At 37.1% G+C, this 17,829-nt stretch overlaps 1 protein-coding gene across 1 annotated transcript; it reads left to right on the top strand.

The window, feature by feature from the left end:
- Nucleotides 1-15,909: 15,909 nt before the first annotated feature.
- On the top strand, nt 15,910-17,391 carry LOC134256570 (uncharacterized protein K02A2.6-like). The gene is made up of 4 exons (XM_062739255.1): nt 15,910-16,299; nt 16,752-16,824; nt 16,916-17,060; nt 17,151-17,391. Exons 1-4 carry the CDS (start codon nt 15,910-15,912, stop codon nt 17,389-17,391), a joined length of 849 nt encoding a protein of 282 aa, XP_062595239.1.
- Nucleotides 17,392-17,829: the final 438 nt, after the last annotated feature.

The raw sequence follows: 17,829 nt of genomic DNA, 5'->3' as shown, positions 1-17,829 counted from the left end.
ATATATATGAATACAGAGATAAGGCATCAACGATTCTTCACCCGTCATAACCAAATATAAAAAGAAAATGAGGGCGGACCGGAGGTTACAGATAAAATGCATAATAACGGGATACGAGAGGTTCTCTTATAAGAACACGACAAGAGGCTTATGGATCTTAGAGGTCATCTGAACATCATGCAAAACTTTAAAACAATTTAACTGGGTTTGCGCTTTGAACCAGAGGCCATGACATTCGCAATTTTGAAAAACAAAGCACCATTGCTCATCATAACTATATACTTAGCATGCTTAGTTGTGCTACTTAATACCTATACAGAGAGAAGGGGAACAAAAAGTGCATTTCAAATAATCAGTGATAATCAGCAATAATAAGTAGCACTTGCCCATTGATCACAAAAACCCTCATCCTGCAGTCATACATTTCACAATTTTGGAAAAGGCACACTTGCTCATAAAAAAATTGATTTATACCAAAAAACAAATTTCAATGCATTAATTCAATTACAGTATTTAGTTAGAGCCCCCAACCCTCAATGGTACCCTTTAGCCAGGGTTCTTGAATTTTATAATTCTGGAAGAGGCTCCCTTGCTTATCATAACTATATTTAATTAGTTTAATTTATACCAAGGAGCAGAGAGGATGATCTTTTAAAAGAATTACTGAATTTTAAATTTACAATATACAAAGCCCTACCGTAACACCATAACCCCTGACCTTTGGGTCACGAATTTCGATACTTTGGAGAGAATATTCTTCCTCATCATATCGAAGCATGTAGTTAGTTTGTTTAATATCCAGGGGCTGAGGGAAATATTTTCAAAGAATAATTGCATTTCACGATATAAATTTTTATAGCCCTGTCCTAATACCAGGGCCCCTGAACCTGGGACAATGAATTTCGCAATTTTGGAAGAGGAGTCAATGCTTATAATAATTATACCAACAGTTAGACGGCTTAATGTCAATGAGTAAAGAATATTGTTAAAGATTTCATCAATTGTAGCAGTTTCGCTCCAACTTTCTCGCCTTAGGGGGTGAAGGGCAGGGGGCATGATTTAAAAAATCTCCCCTTCACCCATAGATGCTTTATGCCAACATTGGTTGTAAATAGCAGGGAAAGGGCTGAAAATGTTCGAATGCTAACGAACAATGCACAGCGCACGACACCAGAAAAAAAAACAGAGAGCAATAAGTCACATGAGTTGATTCAGGTGACCATATAAGGAGTTCTTTGGTCTCAATATTTATGTAAAATATAAGTTCTCTTCTGTTCTCCCCGTTGACTTACAATATAAGATGACCTCTGGTCTTCTTATTGATGTAAATATAAAGTGTCTTCAGCTGGTTTCTTCATTGTCGTTCAAAATAGTGTTATCATTAGTTTTAATGATGTACAATACAAGCTGACCTATTGTCCCTCTACTGTTGTACAAAATACGAGGGCTGTTCAATAAATAATGTCATAAACTCTATGACATACAATACAGATATCATACGGCATTAAGCTTGACTTTCTCTCATTATTGAATATTTTATGAATTTATAACAGTTTATATGACCACTTTTCATCACATACTTTCATTGTGAGAAGCTGGAAAACAAGGTATTCGAGACACTGCATTAAAAATGATTGGTAAAGAATCAGTAAACTAGAATGAAATTAAACCATTCATCAGAGCTTGTGTAAAACTTGTTAAGAATCCCAAAGAAATACTCACTAAAATATGTAAAATTTAAAACAATCAATGTCTGTTTTATAGTTTATAGACAATTGAGTAGGTAGATTTCAATAATAAAAAAAAATATATAATGGAATAAAAAAAAAATGGATACCGTCCTTGCAAACAAAAAATTAAACAACTAATGTACTGTTTACCAAATTGTTAAAATAATCACTGATGATGTATGATTGACTATACGACACAAAGCAAATTTGATAGACATCATTGCGGGAGTACTTGACACTGTTTTAAAGAAAAGTGTGACAGTAAAAAAAAGCTTAGTACTCAAAAGTCACCCTATTTTTAAAAATAAAAATGAGTGAAAATGACTGCGTGTAAGAATATCTAAACAATTATTAAAGATATCAGTAATTGTAGTTAACTGCAGTTATCCACTTTTGTTGAATTTCAAACAGATAACGAAACTTCAATCTATTACTTAAAACCCTCAAAACAAAATTTACAATAAGTTGTACTTGACAAAAACAGCAAAGGTCTGAGAAGAGCAGAGAATTGCAAGAGCATAAATACAGATTTACGAGGGCTGTTTGGAAATTATTGAGACATTGTGTATATTTTGCTTTCTAATGAACGCCTTTCGGTGAAAATTTGCATAAACGTTTGACATACACTAAACATTAATATGAGCAAAAAATATTTTACAAATATTAAATATTTTCTATACAATGGTATATAAATGTGTCCATAGTACGGGTATCCGGAGCAGTCGCGGAATCAGATATTGAAAATATGAACACCAAAATTCTAACTCTTCATGGATCCATAATGACAGCGAAAATAATTCAGTTTAAGTGTATAATTTCCAGCTTTGCTTCAAATGCATGTTGTGCAACTTTGATAGAATTTTGATCAGAAATACGGAGATCATAAAAAAATTAAGCGCGGTCGAGAAATCTGCTAACGACGACAAAATAGATTTTGACGTCAAGGGCGGAGAAACCAGCATACCTAAAATTTTGTGTAGCGCAATGTAGAATTCTTTTCAAGACTGAACGACCTGCTAAAACAATAAAAACGAGAAAAAATAATGTTTTTGTTTTTTTTTCATTGTTATGCATTTTTTTTTTCAATTAATTTAACCAAAGTAAAATTTAAAGATCTGGACGACCATGAGTTATTACGTACAGTATTGATACAGTTACGGTATTAAACCCGCGTTCCATAAATCGTCACTGTACGATTCTAAGTCATTCTTTCCCACAAATGAACATTTTTCACTGGAGTATGGGGTAGCAACAGCATACATTTTTAAAGAATAGTTTAAGAAAAGAGACTCTTTGAATTTTGTAATGTTATATGTAATAACAAAGAAGGAAGAGTACTAAACGCTTTCCGATCGTTTCACAAACTCCGGTTCGATAGACATATGCATATTTATTACTTCACCGAAACTTATATAATTATGAAAGGAATTTGAAATTTTGCATAAGTGTTTTAGTCGTTCTTTATAAGATGTTGATGAGTTTTCATGAAATTACAAAAACCCTCATCCGTCCTTTGTAAAGAAAATGTAACTGTCTCAACAATTTCCAAACAGCCCTCGTATATGCAGTTTTCTTAAATATTAGTGGTATTGTTGTTTATTTTCGTATTCGGGGAGGCATATTAATTGCTGGAGGGATCTAGAAAGTAATTTTTTTTGCAAAAAAATCAAAAGGATGATGAGAATGAAAAATCCACTTTATTAGATTTTTTCATGACAGCGTCCAAACCCGCACGCCCTGAAGAGTACAAAAATCTTGGGGATAAACAGAAAGTTCATGTTTTTTCACATTAAAAATATTCGCTAGATCTTTTGCATTTTGACTTGATTCATTTTCCAAACTTGAAAAAAACGCCTTTCAGAAGGAATAAACAGGCAAGGAAGTCATAGGATCTGCTGTAATCCAGATACAAAAGGTCATACCCCAAAAGAGTTCTAAAACAATTATAATTTGGATTAAAAAATGTAACAGACATGGAAGATATTATTAGGTTAAATCATTATGACTAAACTATTGAAAAGCGTCTTTTGTTTCTTTCCGAGAACCTGAGGAAATTATTTATTGAACAGCTCTCGAATATGATGACCTCTGGTCTCCTTATTGATGTTCATTATAAGATTTCCTCTGGTCCCCCTACTGACGTACAATATAAGGTTTCCTCTGGTCCCCCAACTGATGTACAACATGTCTCCTTATCGATGTTCAATATAAGGTGTCCTCTGCTCCCTCTATTGATGTACAATATAAGGTGTCCTCTGGTCCTCCTACTGATGTACAATATAAGGTGCCCTCTGGTCCCCTTACTGATGTACAATATAAGGTGACCACTGGTCCCCCTACTGATAGACAATATAACATGACCTCTGGTCCTCCTCCTGTTGTACAATATAAGGTGTCCTCTGATCCCCCTACTGATGTACAATGAAAGGTGACCTCTGGTCCCCCTTCTGATGTAAAATACATGTATAAGGTGACCTATGGTCTCTTTATTGATGTTGAATATAATGTGTCCTCTGGTCCCCCTATTGTTGTTCAATATAAGGTGTCCTCTGGTCCCCCAAATGATGTACAATATAAAGTGACCTCTGGTCTCCTTATTGATGTTCATTATAAAGTGTCTTCTAGTCTTCTTATTGATGTTCAATATAAGGTGCCCACTGGTCCCCATACCAAGTTCAATACAAGGTGACTTCTGGTCCCAATACTGATGTGCAATATAAGGTGACCTCTGGTCCCCCTACTGATGTACAATATAAGGTGACCCTGGTCCCCCTACTGATGTACAATACATGTATAAGGTGACCTCTGGTCTCCTTATTGATGCTTAATATAAGGTGTCTCTTGGTCATCCTACTTATGTACAATATAAGGTGTCCTCTGGTCCCCCAAATGATGTACAATATAAGGTTACCTCTGGTCCCCCTACTGATGTACAATATAAGGTGTCCTCTGGCCCCCCTACTGATGTACAATGTAAGGTGACCTCTGGTCCCCTACTGATGTACAATATAAAGTGACCTCTGGTCTCCTTATTAATGTTCATTATAAAGTGTCCTCTAGTCTTCTTGTTGATGTTCATTATAAGGCTTCCTCTGGTCCCTCTAATGATGTACAATATAAGGTTACCTCTGATCCCCATACCAAGTTCAATACAAGGTAACTTCTGGTCCCTATACTGATGTACAATATAAGGTTACCTCTGGTCCGCCTACTGATTTACAATATAAGGTGATTCTGGTCCCCCACTGATGTACAATACCTGTATAAGGTGACCTCTGGTCTCCTTATTGATATTAAATATAAGGTGTCCTTTGGTCCTCCTACTGCCGACAATACATGTATAAGGTGACATCAGGTCTCCTTATTGGTGTTTAATATAAGGTGTCCTCTTGTCCCCCTACTGTTGTACAATATAAGGTGTCCTCTGGTCCCCAAAATGATGTTCAATATAAGGTGACCTCTGGTCCCTCTACTGATGTACAATTTAAGGTGACCTCTGGTCTCCTTATTGATATACAATATAAGGTGCCCTCAGGTCCCCCTTATGATGTGCAATTAAAGGTTAACCTTGACTCCCTATTTATTTAAAATGAAAGTGCGCTATGATCCCTCTAATAATGTATAATATAACAATAAGGTAAGGTGACCACTGGTTTCACTCCTGATGTACAATATAACATAAGGTTACCTCTGGTCCCCCTAGTTACTTACACGTTTCTGCCAATATATATATAAATATATTAGAAAGTAGATTTGTATAAAGTTAAAAAAAATGATTATTTTGGAGTAAGACAAAGAAAACTGTTTATCATATAAATTCAATTAATATATAAGGTGACCTGAGGTCTCCGTATTGATATCGATGAATTTACTTTTGTGCCTTTAATGCCTGAAGAGTTCCTAAAATGTTTTATTACTACGCAAAATGACGAACTATTTGCGGGGGACCCTAGGTCCTAGTTGAGCGTACGCTTTATCCTTCTGCACTTAGACTATGGATGGAAGACATAGCTTTTTCTGTCTTCTAGCTCACACTTTAAAGGTATGTTTTTTGTTATTTTTTGTAAATACTTTCATTTTCTTTTCTTTGTTTCTTTTCTTGTTATATTTGGCTCTTTATCACATTGTATTAGTTTGCCACAAAATCGTAGCACTCCAGTTGGTAACGTTCATGTAGATTTTTTTTCAATGTTGATGTCGTTTGAGTTATCGTGTATTTAACTTAATGTTAAAGGGCTCGGCACAAAAATTAAGAGACTTAGTATCTTTACATGGCTAAAAAATTCCTTTTAAAACAATTTTATGTTTTCCAGAAACGCATTCAGTCTCAGAAAATGAAAGTCAGTGATTAAAGGAATGGGGGTCTGATAGAGAGTTCAGTCATGGTGAATCCAACAGCAGTGGAGTAGCTATTCTTTTTCCTTATAATATAGATTATATTATTAAAGAAAAAGATAATCAAGGTAGAATTATACAAATCAATTTAATAATAGAGGAAAACAGCTTTATTTTAACTAATATCTATGCTCCAAAAAAGGATAAGCCAAATTGCCAGGTGGATTTTTTTTTCAATTCATTATTGACCTACAAAGGACCGCATAGCTTTGAAAATCTCATCATTGGAGGGGATTTTGATATTACTTTAAATCCATCAAAAGATGAAAAAGATGGTACTACTGAAGGAAGTACTAACTACACAGATAATATTTTAGCTGCTTTAGAAGATCTTAATTTATCAATTATTTTGAGAGAACAAAACCCAGATAAACATTATTACACATATTCATCTAAAAATCCTTTAGTTTTATCAAGAATACATTTTTCTTTATTCCATGTTTTCTTGCTTCACACGCAAAGTCAAACATAAAACCTGCTATTAAAACAGATCAAAGTGTTATATTTTTAACAGTAAAAGGTGAAGCCCATCATAAAAGAGGACCTGGTTTTTTTTTTTGGGGGGGGGGGGGGGGGGGGGGGGGGGGGGGGGGGATTTAATACATCATTGTCAGGAGATAAGGATTTTGTGAAGAAAACAAAAGATCTTATCAATTGTTTAAAAGATAAGTATACAGATTTATTCGACCATCAATTAAAATGGGACACAATTAAATGTGAAATAAGAGGGTTTATTGTTAAATATTCAAAATTAAAAGCAAGGAAAATTAGGCAGGAAGAAGAAACATTATTAAAAGAATTAGATAAACAAATTAAATGAAACACTATCAGCAGATCCATCTGAAGAAAATGTAGCCTTATTAAATGAAATCAAACAAAATTAATGTATTAACAGACATAAAAACAAGAGGCATAATATTGAGATCTCAAGCAAAATGGTGTGAAGAGGGTGAAAAATCTTCAAAGTATTTTTTGTCTTTAGAAAAAAGAAACTACAAAAATAATGTGTATAGATAAGTTAGCAGTTAATGATAAAATTATATGCGAGAAAAATTAAATTTTCAAGGAAGAAAGTAATTTTCTATGAATATCTTTATTCAACTAACTTGGAAAAAAATAATTATCAGAAACACATTAGTCACTTTGTGAATGATAAAAAATTCTAAAAGAATCTCGAAGATTCTCTAACATGTGAAGATTTAATAAGTAACGATGAATGTGAAAATATCTTGAAAAATTTAAACCAAATAAATCTCTAGGAAGTGGTGGACTTCAGTTTGAATTCTATAAGTACGTTTGGCCTGAAATAGCAGATCTGGTAATAAACAGTTAAAATGAAAGCAAACAGCAATTATCTCTCTCTCCAGATCAAAGAAAGGGAATCATCACTCTTGTACCTAGAAAAGATAAAGATAGAACTTTATTAAAGAATTGGAGACCAATACCATTACTGAATTTTGATTATAAAATATTAGATAAAGTTCTTAAAAACTACTGCCTTACAAAGTTGATGTTGCTCAAACAGGTTCAATGAAAATCGATATATAGGACAAAATATATAAGCTATCGCAGATCTTACTGATTACACAAGTATAAAAATATTCCTGGAATTATTTTGATAGTAGATTTTGAAAAAGCTTTTCATACAGTTGAATGGTCATATTTAGATACAGTTTTAGAAACTTTTGGATTCGGCAAAGGGTTACGACAATGGGTAAGCATCTTATATTCAGAAATAACAATTTGCCTAATCAATAATGGATATTCCTCCTCCTTTTTCAAGATACTTTAGATCGCCGAAGGATTCTTCTAGAATGAATATGTACGCTATCGGATAGATAAGCTATTGTACTACCAATTTCTAATGGGATTATAAAATAAGTAAATAAAATGATATCAACTTTTATATGGAATGGTGACAAACAAAAAGTTAAATTAACTGTAACATGTTAAAAAATAAATAAGGGTGGTCTTATAGTTCCAAACTTTGAAAATCAGATAAAGTCACTTAGACTAAATTGGATGAAAAGAATGTATTATTCTGATAATCAACAACCAAAATGGTTGATGATTTTTCAAGCATATTTTGAGGATACAAATTTACAAACTTTACTTCAATCAAGATGCTGTATAGATCTTTTCTACACATGTAAATACCACAATTTTATAGAGAAATTTTAAATTGCTGGAAGGAATTTAGAACTTTTGATTATGTTTGTGTAGAACCTTAAGTATTTCAGGAAATTATGGTTTAATGATAAAATCAAGATAAAAAAAACACCCTTCTTCTGGAAAAAATGCTACAAATGTCGAATACATTTTGTAAATGACATTATTGGTGAAAATAGAATTTTTTTAAGTCATGAAGAATTAGTCGAGCTTTATGGAATAAACTTTTCTTTTCTGGACGGCGAAAATTTCTGAGGGAAAAGCAAAAACCTAAATTAGAAATACATGTATGTATTTAATCTTAATTTGTAAATTGTAAGAGCCAATAAAAAAAATGGTTCATAGGGAACGACACGAAATGTGAAGGCATTTTGTTGACATTGCATCGTTTACAGGATTTGCAGTATTCCTCGACATCCTTGCGCATTCCTGTCCAATAAAATCTAGACTAAGTCTGTTGTTTTCTCTATCCCTTGGTGCCCTTGTTGATCTTGCATCATCTCGATTACTTCTTTTGGCAGTATGTCTGGAACAATGAATTGTTTAAACTCCCCAAGATGTGGATCTGTTAGTTTTCGGTACAATAGGAATATACGATCCCTTTGCTTAAGTATGGCTTTCACATTCGGGGATTATTTAAGTCTCTCTGCGTCCGTCCCCCGTTGAAGTATATGAGGAACTGTTTCATGGTACTGTCACTCCCTTGCATGTAAATAATATCTTTCCGACTGACCTCGGTTATTGCTACACAGAAAACTGAAATTGCGTCCTTGATACCTTTGTCCTGTCATTTTCTCGTTTTCTTTGTTACATAATTGTTTTCTGATAAACAGTTACTTGGAAGACAGGCGGAACGTCAGTTGTTGGGCTTGGAAGTCTAGAAAAAGCATCTGCTGCTTGATTCAGTTTCCCAGAGCGAAACCCAAAGGTGAAATCATACTGAGCCAATTAGACAGTCCTCCTTTGCTCTACAGCTCCAAGCTTTGCATTTGTTTGTAGATATGACAAGGAATTTGTTATCCGTTATAATCCTAAATTTGGAACCGGGCAGATAATTTATGAACTTTTCAGTGACAGCCCTTTTGACTGCTAATGGTTCTAGTTTAGCTGAACTCAAAGACTGGCTAGGAGGTTAATTTCTCCAGAAGCTTATTAAATGCCTCAGCGCATTCGTGTGTCCATGATGCCTGTAAGTGATGATTCGGTATTGGTGCTGTATTTTCCTTGCTGCACACACCTATCAAGTGATAAAGTGGCATTTTAACTTGAGCAAAATTCGGAATAAACCTCCGGTAGTAGTTCGTGAACCCAAGGAAGGACCTCTGCGGTAGATTTAAAGCAACACATGAAAAAAATTGTAATGAGGTCGTAATGTGGTCTGACGTCAAGATAGTTGCCCCCCCCCCCCCCCCCCCGATTGATCCATATAAGGAAATATCGCTTAAAATAACTATTTACCGATATTTGCAAGAATTTGTAATTAACGGCAATATTTTCATGTTTAAATTAATTTCATAGAATAATTAGTGATTTTCTCGTAAATAGCTCGTTTAGTTTTACACAAATAATCACAAAATGCTTTCTTGACATTAAGAATAACACTCCATTGGTTTCATTTGCTTGGCAACCGACATCATAAAATCTCGAAGGCTAACTAAAATGCGTAATGTAAAAACACGTGAATGTGATCGAGAGGGTGACATGGCTGCTTCCGTCGGGGGGACATAACTGTTTCCGGCGTCACCACGTGCGAAATAATTGTTTCTGGTGTGATTCAGCAATTTTCAGAGTATATAGCAAAATTTCAATCCAAAAAAAACAATTTTTACCAGCTAAATTTTTTTTAATTGATTTTTTTTTATTAATTAAAAAAGGGGAGATAACTCTTACCAAAATTCAAGGTCATGAATTAGGACACATTCCACTAAACATACTTTTAGTAATAAATAGGAAGTATGTCTAAATAAACTGAGTATTCAATGCCTATATATCTCTTATGTCTTCAATTTCATTGAATTTCTTCCTATTAGGGATTGAAGACCTTAATACATTTGTGACATAATAGGAAAACTTTTTTTAAAAATGTTTTATGAGTGTATGTACCATAGGCGTCGGAAGCGAATTGAGAGGGGGGCTTATTGAAGGGGGAAGACTAAACCAACCAAAAAAGGTAAAATCCAATTTTAAATGAATATATTACGTATATAATTTGACAAAAAAGTGTGTCGGGGGGGGGGGGGGGGGGGCTAAGCCACCCCGACTTTAACGCCTATGCGTGCAGTAGTGACAGAGGGGTATAGATATCTAATTAATTATTGATTGAGGCTATGTTTTTATTAAACATTTGTGTTTCACATAAATAGTGCGGCAATATTTAGACCTATGTGTGAAATACTACACACGTCTTTGTGGAAATATTTTCTCCCATACAAAGGCATAAAAAATAGTACTAATTAAAACAAATAATCCCTCACCATTCTGTGGGAAAAGGCTTCCACATGAATGTGTGATGTTTACAGTTGTAATGACATGTATATGGACTCTGTAATTTAATACAGTATACATTAAAATATATATTCCTTTAAAATAAAATCATCTGTTCACTTTGACCAAAGTAATCAAATATCTGGGTCATAAAATATATGGTGTAACTTGAATATAACAATTTACACTTATAATATAATACATTACTGATCTTTACAATCAATAATTCCAATCATAAAAATAGCATCTTTCTCTCATGGTCATACATTCAATTAATATGAAGTGAAATTGCGATCTTAAATAAATGCAAATCTATGGAATAGACATATTAGTTGACAATTAGTAATAAGGAAAGTTAGTACTTACCAGAAAGTGGAAATTGTCAGTCTCCAAAGGTCAAAGTCGTGGAGTCCATGAAATACAGTCTTGGTCATTTCTCAACATTTTGGCGGTAAAATCAATGACCATAAGAATAAAACCAATGAAAATCAACTTGACAACCAAACTACCAATAAGAACCAATAACACTCCAAAACCTTTGAACTGCCAGTAGCATAAGGGGTCTAGATAGGCGGGTCAACTGAATCAAATGAGGTAAAAAAAATGGTGGATTCTGATTGGCTAAGCCCATGGGTGGGTCAACAGAGTGCAGGTTGGGGGTCTGGAGGGATAGGTTGGTCAACTCAATACAGGTCTTAGGGTCTGGGGGATAGGTGGGTCAACTCAGTACAGCCCTAATCCTACCCCTAACCCTATCCCCTTGCCCTAACTAACCCCTTAACCCTAACCCTAGGGGGGTCTAGGTGTGTTAGTACATAACCTTAAAATCTAATGTTTACACTGTATATAGTTTTTATTACTATACCTCTGTTTATTTTTTCTATATAAAAATAAGACGAATAAACATGCTATTTTTTCTAAACAGTCTCTACCGTGAAATAGTTTTTGTGCTATTTGCCCATGGTGAATAGTCCTCAAACTATTCAACAGCAGCATTCGATTTCCCTCGCTTTTCATCTCTGAAAAACTTCTGATTTTACATGGACTGTGACGCGTATATATTATGACGTAACAAAAGTTAAGTTAGAAGCGGTATAATATGGAATATCATAATTGTGTGTACCCTGGACTCACAAAAGTTAACAAAAGTTAAGTCAGCATCGGTATAATAAAACACCTATTTACTGACTATTCGGACAATAGCAAGTTTATCGTCCCCCTCGACAGAAAACTATTTCATTCGGCTGCGCCTCGGGAAATAGTTTGCTGTCTTGGGGGACGATAAACTTGCTATTGTCCTCATAGCCAGTAAATAGGTGTATACTATACGCTGTTCCTACAATTTTGGCAGCGACTCAAGAATGTGATTATGACGTCACGCATTAATTCACAGTCTAGACAGCCCAGTCCAGCCGGATCAAACTGGATTTTTTACTGAAAAACAATAACACACACACACACATAAGACAGATTAGAACAAGGCAATTTTCATTCAGAATGAAAAATACATCAATTTACTTTTTCTTCTTCTGGGCCTTTTCTGTCATCAGGGGTAGTTTCCTCTTGGGTTTCTGAGGCTTATTCTCCAGTTTTTTTATATTTTTTTTTTACCAATCGGTGATCCTCCTCATCCTCTATACACTGATTAGCCCAATGGCCAAATTTCCTGCACTTGTAGCACAAAATCTTTGTTCCATGCTCCAAAAATAGCACAAACCCTGTTTTTTTTTCAGGGACAATCTGGGGGTTTGGTTTTGTTTGGTTTTCTTAATCTCTCCTGATCCCCCCTGGTCCTTCTTTTTTCTGGTAAGTGCTTCCTCCTCCTCCTCTCATATTGTCTTGCCTGTTAGTGACTTCTGATTGGGATGATTTGGCATGAATCAAACAAAATTCACTGCTGTTGTAAGTTTTCAGTTTATTCATCTTGTTATCAAGATTACTCACCTTGGTGTTCAGTTTATTCAGCTTGTTATCAAGATCACTCACCTTGTTGTTCACATAATTCAGCTTGTTATCAATAACAGACAGCATGTTGACAATCCCATCCAGAGTTGTATTTAAGATGCCCATATCTTCTTTATCCAGTAAGATAGGTATCTCGATATTATATTAGTTATAGAACTTAAAAAAAATTATTTCATTTTGAAACGGAAATGGGTGTTGTTTAGTTTCGTATAACGTTAGACCTACGTTTCTGTTTAAAGTCTTAAACACTAAAAAATATTAATTTTACGATCATACAAGTAGTATGAATCTGCCACTATACAGGGACTGCATTTGGATAATACTAATCGTATGCAGGACCTTTGAGACCTCTCTGGTGACGGAGTTGTGAAACCTTACCTTGTTTCTCCTCTTATACACGGTCATAAGACCTGAATAAGGCAGACAGTTGCGGGGGATAGACAGCTAAGTGTTGTAGACAAAAGCGTAAGACCTGAATAAGGCAGTCACTTGGTAGTATTGATCGAGAGAGGTGGCATACCACAGTGAGAAGTGGGGGAAGTGCCAGGAGTCAGTACAGTGAGAAGTGGCAGGACCGAAGAAATCTACTTACGGGAGACACCCGTTGACCACAGCTAGTGGTTATCCAATCAAGAAGAACCCCATTGTATTATTGTATTATATTTGATTGTAATTTTATTTGGTCAACAAAAACCTGAGTTAACAGGTTAACGAACCTAGTGTAACGCCTCGGTGATACAAGACATATCACCAAACACCAAGCTCGGCCGCGTTGCACGTTACATTATTTGGTGGCAAGCGTTGGGATTTTGTTGACCATGGATTCATCTAAGAAGGTGTCAGAAACTATCGAGCGGATGGAGGAGCTCTTAGAAAGGATGAGAACGCCAACCAGCAACGATGGGCAGACAAATGCGGCAAACCAAGATTCTGGATATGCGACACACAGAACTGATAATCAACCGGCCGGTATGTCAGGAGATGTGTCATTTGACGAGTACGGCACACGGCCTAAATTTAGATTTCCAGACGAAGGCAGACCAAGCTGCACACCAAACGCTGGGATTGACGACGTTGTGACGGGCTATCTGTTTGACACGCCAAAACCACGGAGACAGTCAATAGGGACGGACAATGCCAAGACAGGCCATATAATCAAGCCAGCCACATTTGACGGAACCAGTTCCTGGCTTGACTATAAGTCTTATTTTGAGGCCTGTGCCGTTATAAACGGCTGGACGGAAGATAAGAAGGGTCTTTACCTAGCTGTATCACTGCGTGACCAAGCACAATCAGTGTTAGGTGACATGCCAAGCGATACTGTACAGCACTTTAAGACCCTCGTCAGATCCCTTGAGGAGAGGTTTTCCCCTCCAAACCAAACAGATCTGTATCGTGTATAACTAAAGGAACGAAGGCAAAGAGCATCTGAGTCAATACCAGAGTTAGGTCTGGCCACTAGACGATTAACTAATTTGGCCTACGCATCAGCATCTGGTGATGTGCGAGAAACCCTGGCCAAAGATGCGTTCATAGATGCCTTGGTGGATTCAGAAATGAGGATCAGCATCAAACAATCTCGTCCTCAAAACCTAAATGAAGCCATCCGGCTAACCGTCGAACTCGAGGCTAATAATCGTGCAGAGAGCAAAAACCTAGAAGGAAAAGGTCATTTACGAGTATCGGCACGAGAGCACTCATCTGCTGAGGTTAGCCTTAACAATTTTGAAACATGGATGAAGTTCATGGAGGCTAACATGAATATGTTAACCAACGAGATTCGAAAACTAAAGCTGAATCGGTCAGTCAGTAAAACCTATGACAAACAAGCGAGAGGCAAACCATTGCGTTGTTATGAATGTAACAAGGAAGGCCACATAAAACGCAATTGCCCAAAGCTGAAGAGACGACCCTGTGAAAGTGAACACAAGGATTCAAAAGAGAAAAAGGGATTAGGCAGACCAGTACGAAGTAAACAGACGTCAGTCTGTCCAAGTGGATCAATTGGTGTTGGATCTTCAATAGACGAAGCTGGCATGTACATAGAAATTTCTGTGCAGGGTGCCCAAGCTAACTTCCTGGTTGACACAGGGACAACACTGACATTGCTGTCCTCAGCAATGTACGAGAAAATTGCAGCAGAAGGTTAACCAGAGTATCTTAGCTGCCAATGGAAGTGAGCTGTCTGTCAAGGGTAAGGCGGACTTAACACTTAATATTGAGGGTATGGTAACGCATACGACTACTGTCATTGCGGAGATCCAGGCACATGGAATACTGGGGCTTGACTTTCTACTGTCAAATGCATGCATGGTTGACATGAGCCAAAAGGTGCTTCACATCAGAGATAAGATAATCCCAATGTTTGTTGAGGGTTACATAGGCTGCAACAGAATAACCGCAACAAAGATAGTCAGCATTCCACCTAGAAGTGAGATCATCACGCAGGGACGAGTCTTGAAGGACTGCAAACATGTTCCAAGGAATACATGTTTGGTAGAACCATTTGTGTCTGACATGCCAAGAGAAGGCTACATAACAGCCAGAACACTGGTCTTACCACAAGAGACAGTACCAGTTCGTTTGCTCAATGTTGGCGAGGAATCCAAAGTCATTTACCCAGGTACGATTATTGGACAACTCAGTGAAGTCAGAGTGGCTGAGTCACAAGAAAAGAATGCGGCAAGCAAACATAAGAAGTTAAGACCTGATTTGGTTGACATGCTGAAGAACCACTTGACACGGAAGCAGAAAAGAGAAGCTAATAAATTTTTGTTTGAGTATACCAATCTTTTTGCAAAATCTGACAAAGATTTGGGGCGTACAGGCATCTTCAAACACAGGATTGATACTGGGGACAACCATCCTATCAAAATACCACCAAGGAGAGTACCAGCTCATCTTACAGAGGAGGTTGACAAACAGCTGAACGATATGCTTGAAAGAGGTGTGATCGAGCCATCAAACAGCACGTGGTCAGCGCCTATTGAGCTAGCTAAAAAGAAGGACGGTATATTCCGCTTTTGCATTGATTACCGCAAGTTAAATAGCTGTACAATCAAGGACGCATACCCCCTTTCCCAGAATAGACGAGACACTGGATCAATTGAGTGGTAGCTCGTGGTTCTCTACTCTAGATCTCTGCTCAGGATATTGGCAGGTAGAGATGGAGCCAGACGACAAACAAAAGACAGCCCTTGCCACACGTCGTGGACTTTTCCAGTTTAAGGTCATGCCATTCGGTTTATGTTGTGCTCCTGCAACATTTGAGCGCCTAATGGAAAGTGTTTTTGCAGGCCTTCACCGGGATATCTGTCTTGTTTACCTGGACGACGTGATAGTGACAGGCAAAACCTTTGAGGAAATGTTGGCAAGCCTTAGAAGAGTTTTTGACAGACTGCAAAACGCAGGTTTTAAACTAAAAGCCAAGAAATGCTGCTTGTTTGCCAACAAGGTGACTTACCTTGGACATGTAGTATCAGAGAAAGGTGTAGCGACTGACCCAGACAAAACAGCTGCAGTAGAACAGTGGCCTGTGCCTACTAACGCCACTGAGGTACGCTCATTTCTTGGGCTATGCAGCTATTATAGGAGATTCATCAAAGATTTCTCAAGCATTGCAAAATGCCTGCACACGCTGACAGAGAAAGGTTGCGCCTTTGCTTGATCAAAAGAATGTCAAGAGGCATTCGACACCCTAAGAAATAAGCTGACCAACACTCCAATTTTAAGGCATCCAGATTTCTTTCATCCCTTCATTTTAGATACGGATGCCAGCAATGTAATGTGTGTATAGGCGCAGTCCTATCACAAAAGATTGATGGTCAAGAGAGGGTTGTAGCTTATGCAAGTCGGACTTTGACAAAGTGTGAGCGCAGATATTGCGTTACACGAAAGGAATTGCTCGCCGTGGTCCACTTTGTCAAACACTTTAGGCATTACCTCTATGGTAAAACGTTCATAGTCCGGACAGACCATAGTTCCTTAAGGTGGCTTTTCAAATTTAAGAATCCAGAAGGACAGCTGGCACGTTGGTTGGAAATCCTCAGTACTTACAGTTTTGAGATACAACACCGGCCAGGTACACAACACAGAATGCAGATGCATTGAGTCGTGTGCCATGTCGCCAGTGTGGTTTTGATCCAAACACGGAGAAAGATTTAATTTGGAAGGTAACAGGCCGGAAGAAGTGAGAGCCATATCCCAAGCCAGTGATTCAAGGGACGATGATGATAATCCATTGTTATCTATGAAAGACATGCAAGACAATGAGATCTCTCTTGTCAAACGATGGGTCAAGGAGAAGACAAGGCCTGAGTACAGTGTGGTTAGTGGCCAAGGCTATGTGTTACGATCGTAATGGTCACAGTGGAACAATCATCATATTGAGAATGACATTCTATTCAGAAGATTTGAGGAGGAAGATGGAAAGACCATACGCTTGCAGGCTATTGTACCAAGTAGTCAACGACGGACAATATTCGAGTACTGTCATGATGTGAGGATAGCTGCACATCTTGGTGTGAGCAAGACACTTGCTCGAATAAGGCAAAAGTTCTACTGGCCTGGTTTACAGGCAGACACCAGAATGTACATAGCAGGTTGTGAGATATGTTGCAAGAGGAAGAGTCCTCAAATGAAGAAATGAGCGCCTATGAAATTGGTTGAGAGTGGTTTACCCATGGACAGGATTGCCACGGACATCTTGGTAGAACTACCAATGACAGAGGATGGCAATAAATACATATTGGTGGTATCGGACTATTTCACGAAATGGACCGAGTCCTTCCCTATGCCGAACATGGAAGCCAAGACAATGGCAAAACTAATTGTTGAAGAAGTAATTGCTCGGTTTGGCGTGCCATCAGTTATTCACTCTGACCAAGGTCGACAATATGAGAGTGCACTGTTTGAGGAGATGTGTCAAGTTGTCCAAATCAAGAAGACATGGACCAGCCCCTACCATCCACAAAGTGATGGAATGGTAGAGCGTTTTAACAAGACGCTAGTGACAATGTTAAGCGCTTACGTGAATGAACATCATTCAGATTAGGATAAACACCTACCATTTGTAATGATGGCTTAC

This window comes from Saccostrea cucullata, unplaced genomic scaffold (genome assembly GCF_032062105.1).
Source record: "Saccostrea cucullata isolate Sc308-1 unplaced genomic scaffold, CSIRO_AGI_Scuc_v1 ctg2848, whole genome shotgun sequence".
Lineage (NCBI taxonomy): Eukaryota > Metazoa > Mollusca > Bivalvia > Ostreida > Ostreidae > Saccostrea > Saccostrea cuccullata.
This window is presented reverse-complemented; position numbering and strand designations above follow the sequence as displayed.

Excerpts from the sequence above, each read along its gene's own strand:
- LOC134256570 (XM_062739255.1), top strand. The coding sequence starts at position 15,910 with ATGGAGCCAGACGACAAACAAAAGACAGCCCTTGCCACACGTCGTGGA. Across the intron at positions 16,825-16,915 it reads TGAGATACAACACCGGCCAG|GTAACAGGCCGGAAGAAGTG; the intron begins GTACACAACACA and ends TTAATTTGGAAG. Across the intron at positions 17,061-17,150 it reads AAGGAGAAGACAAGGCCTGA|AAGATTTGAGGAGGAAGATG; the intron begins GTACAGTGTGGT and ends CATTCTATTCAG.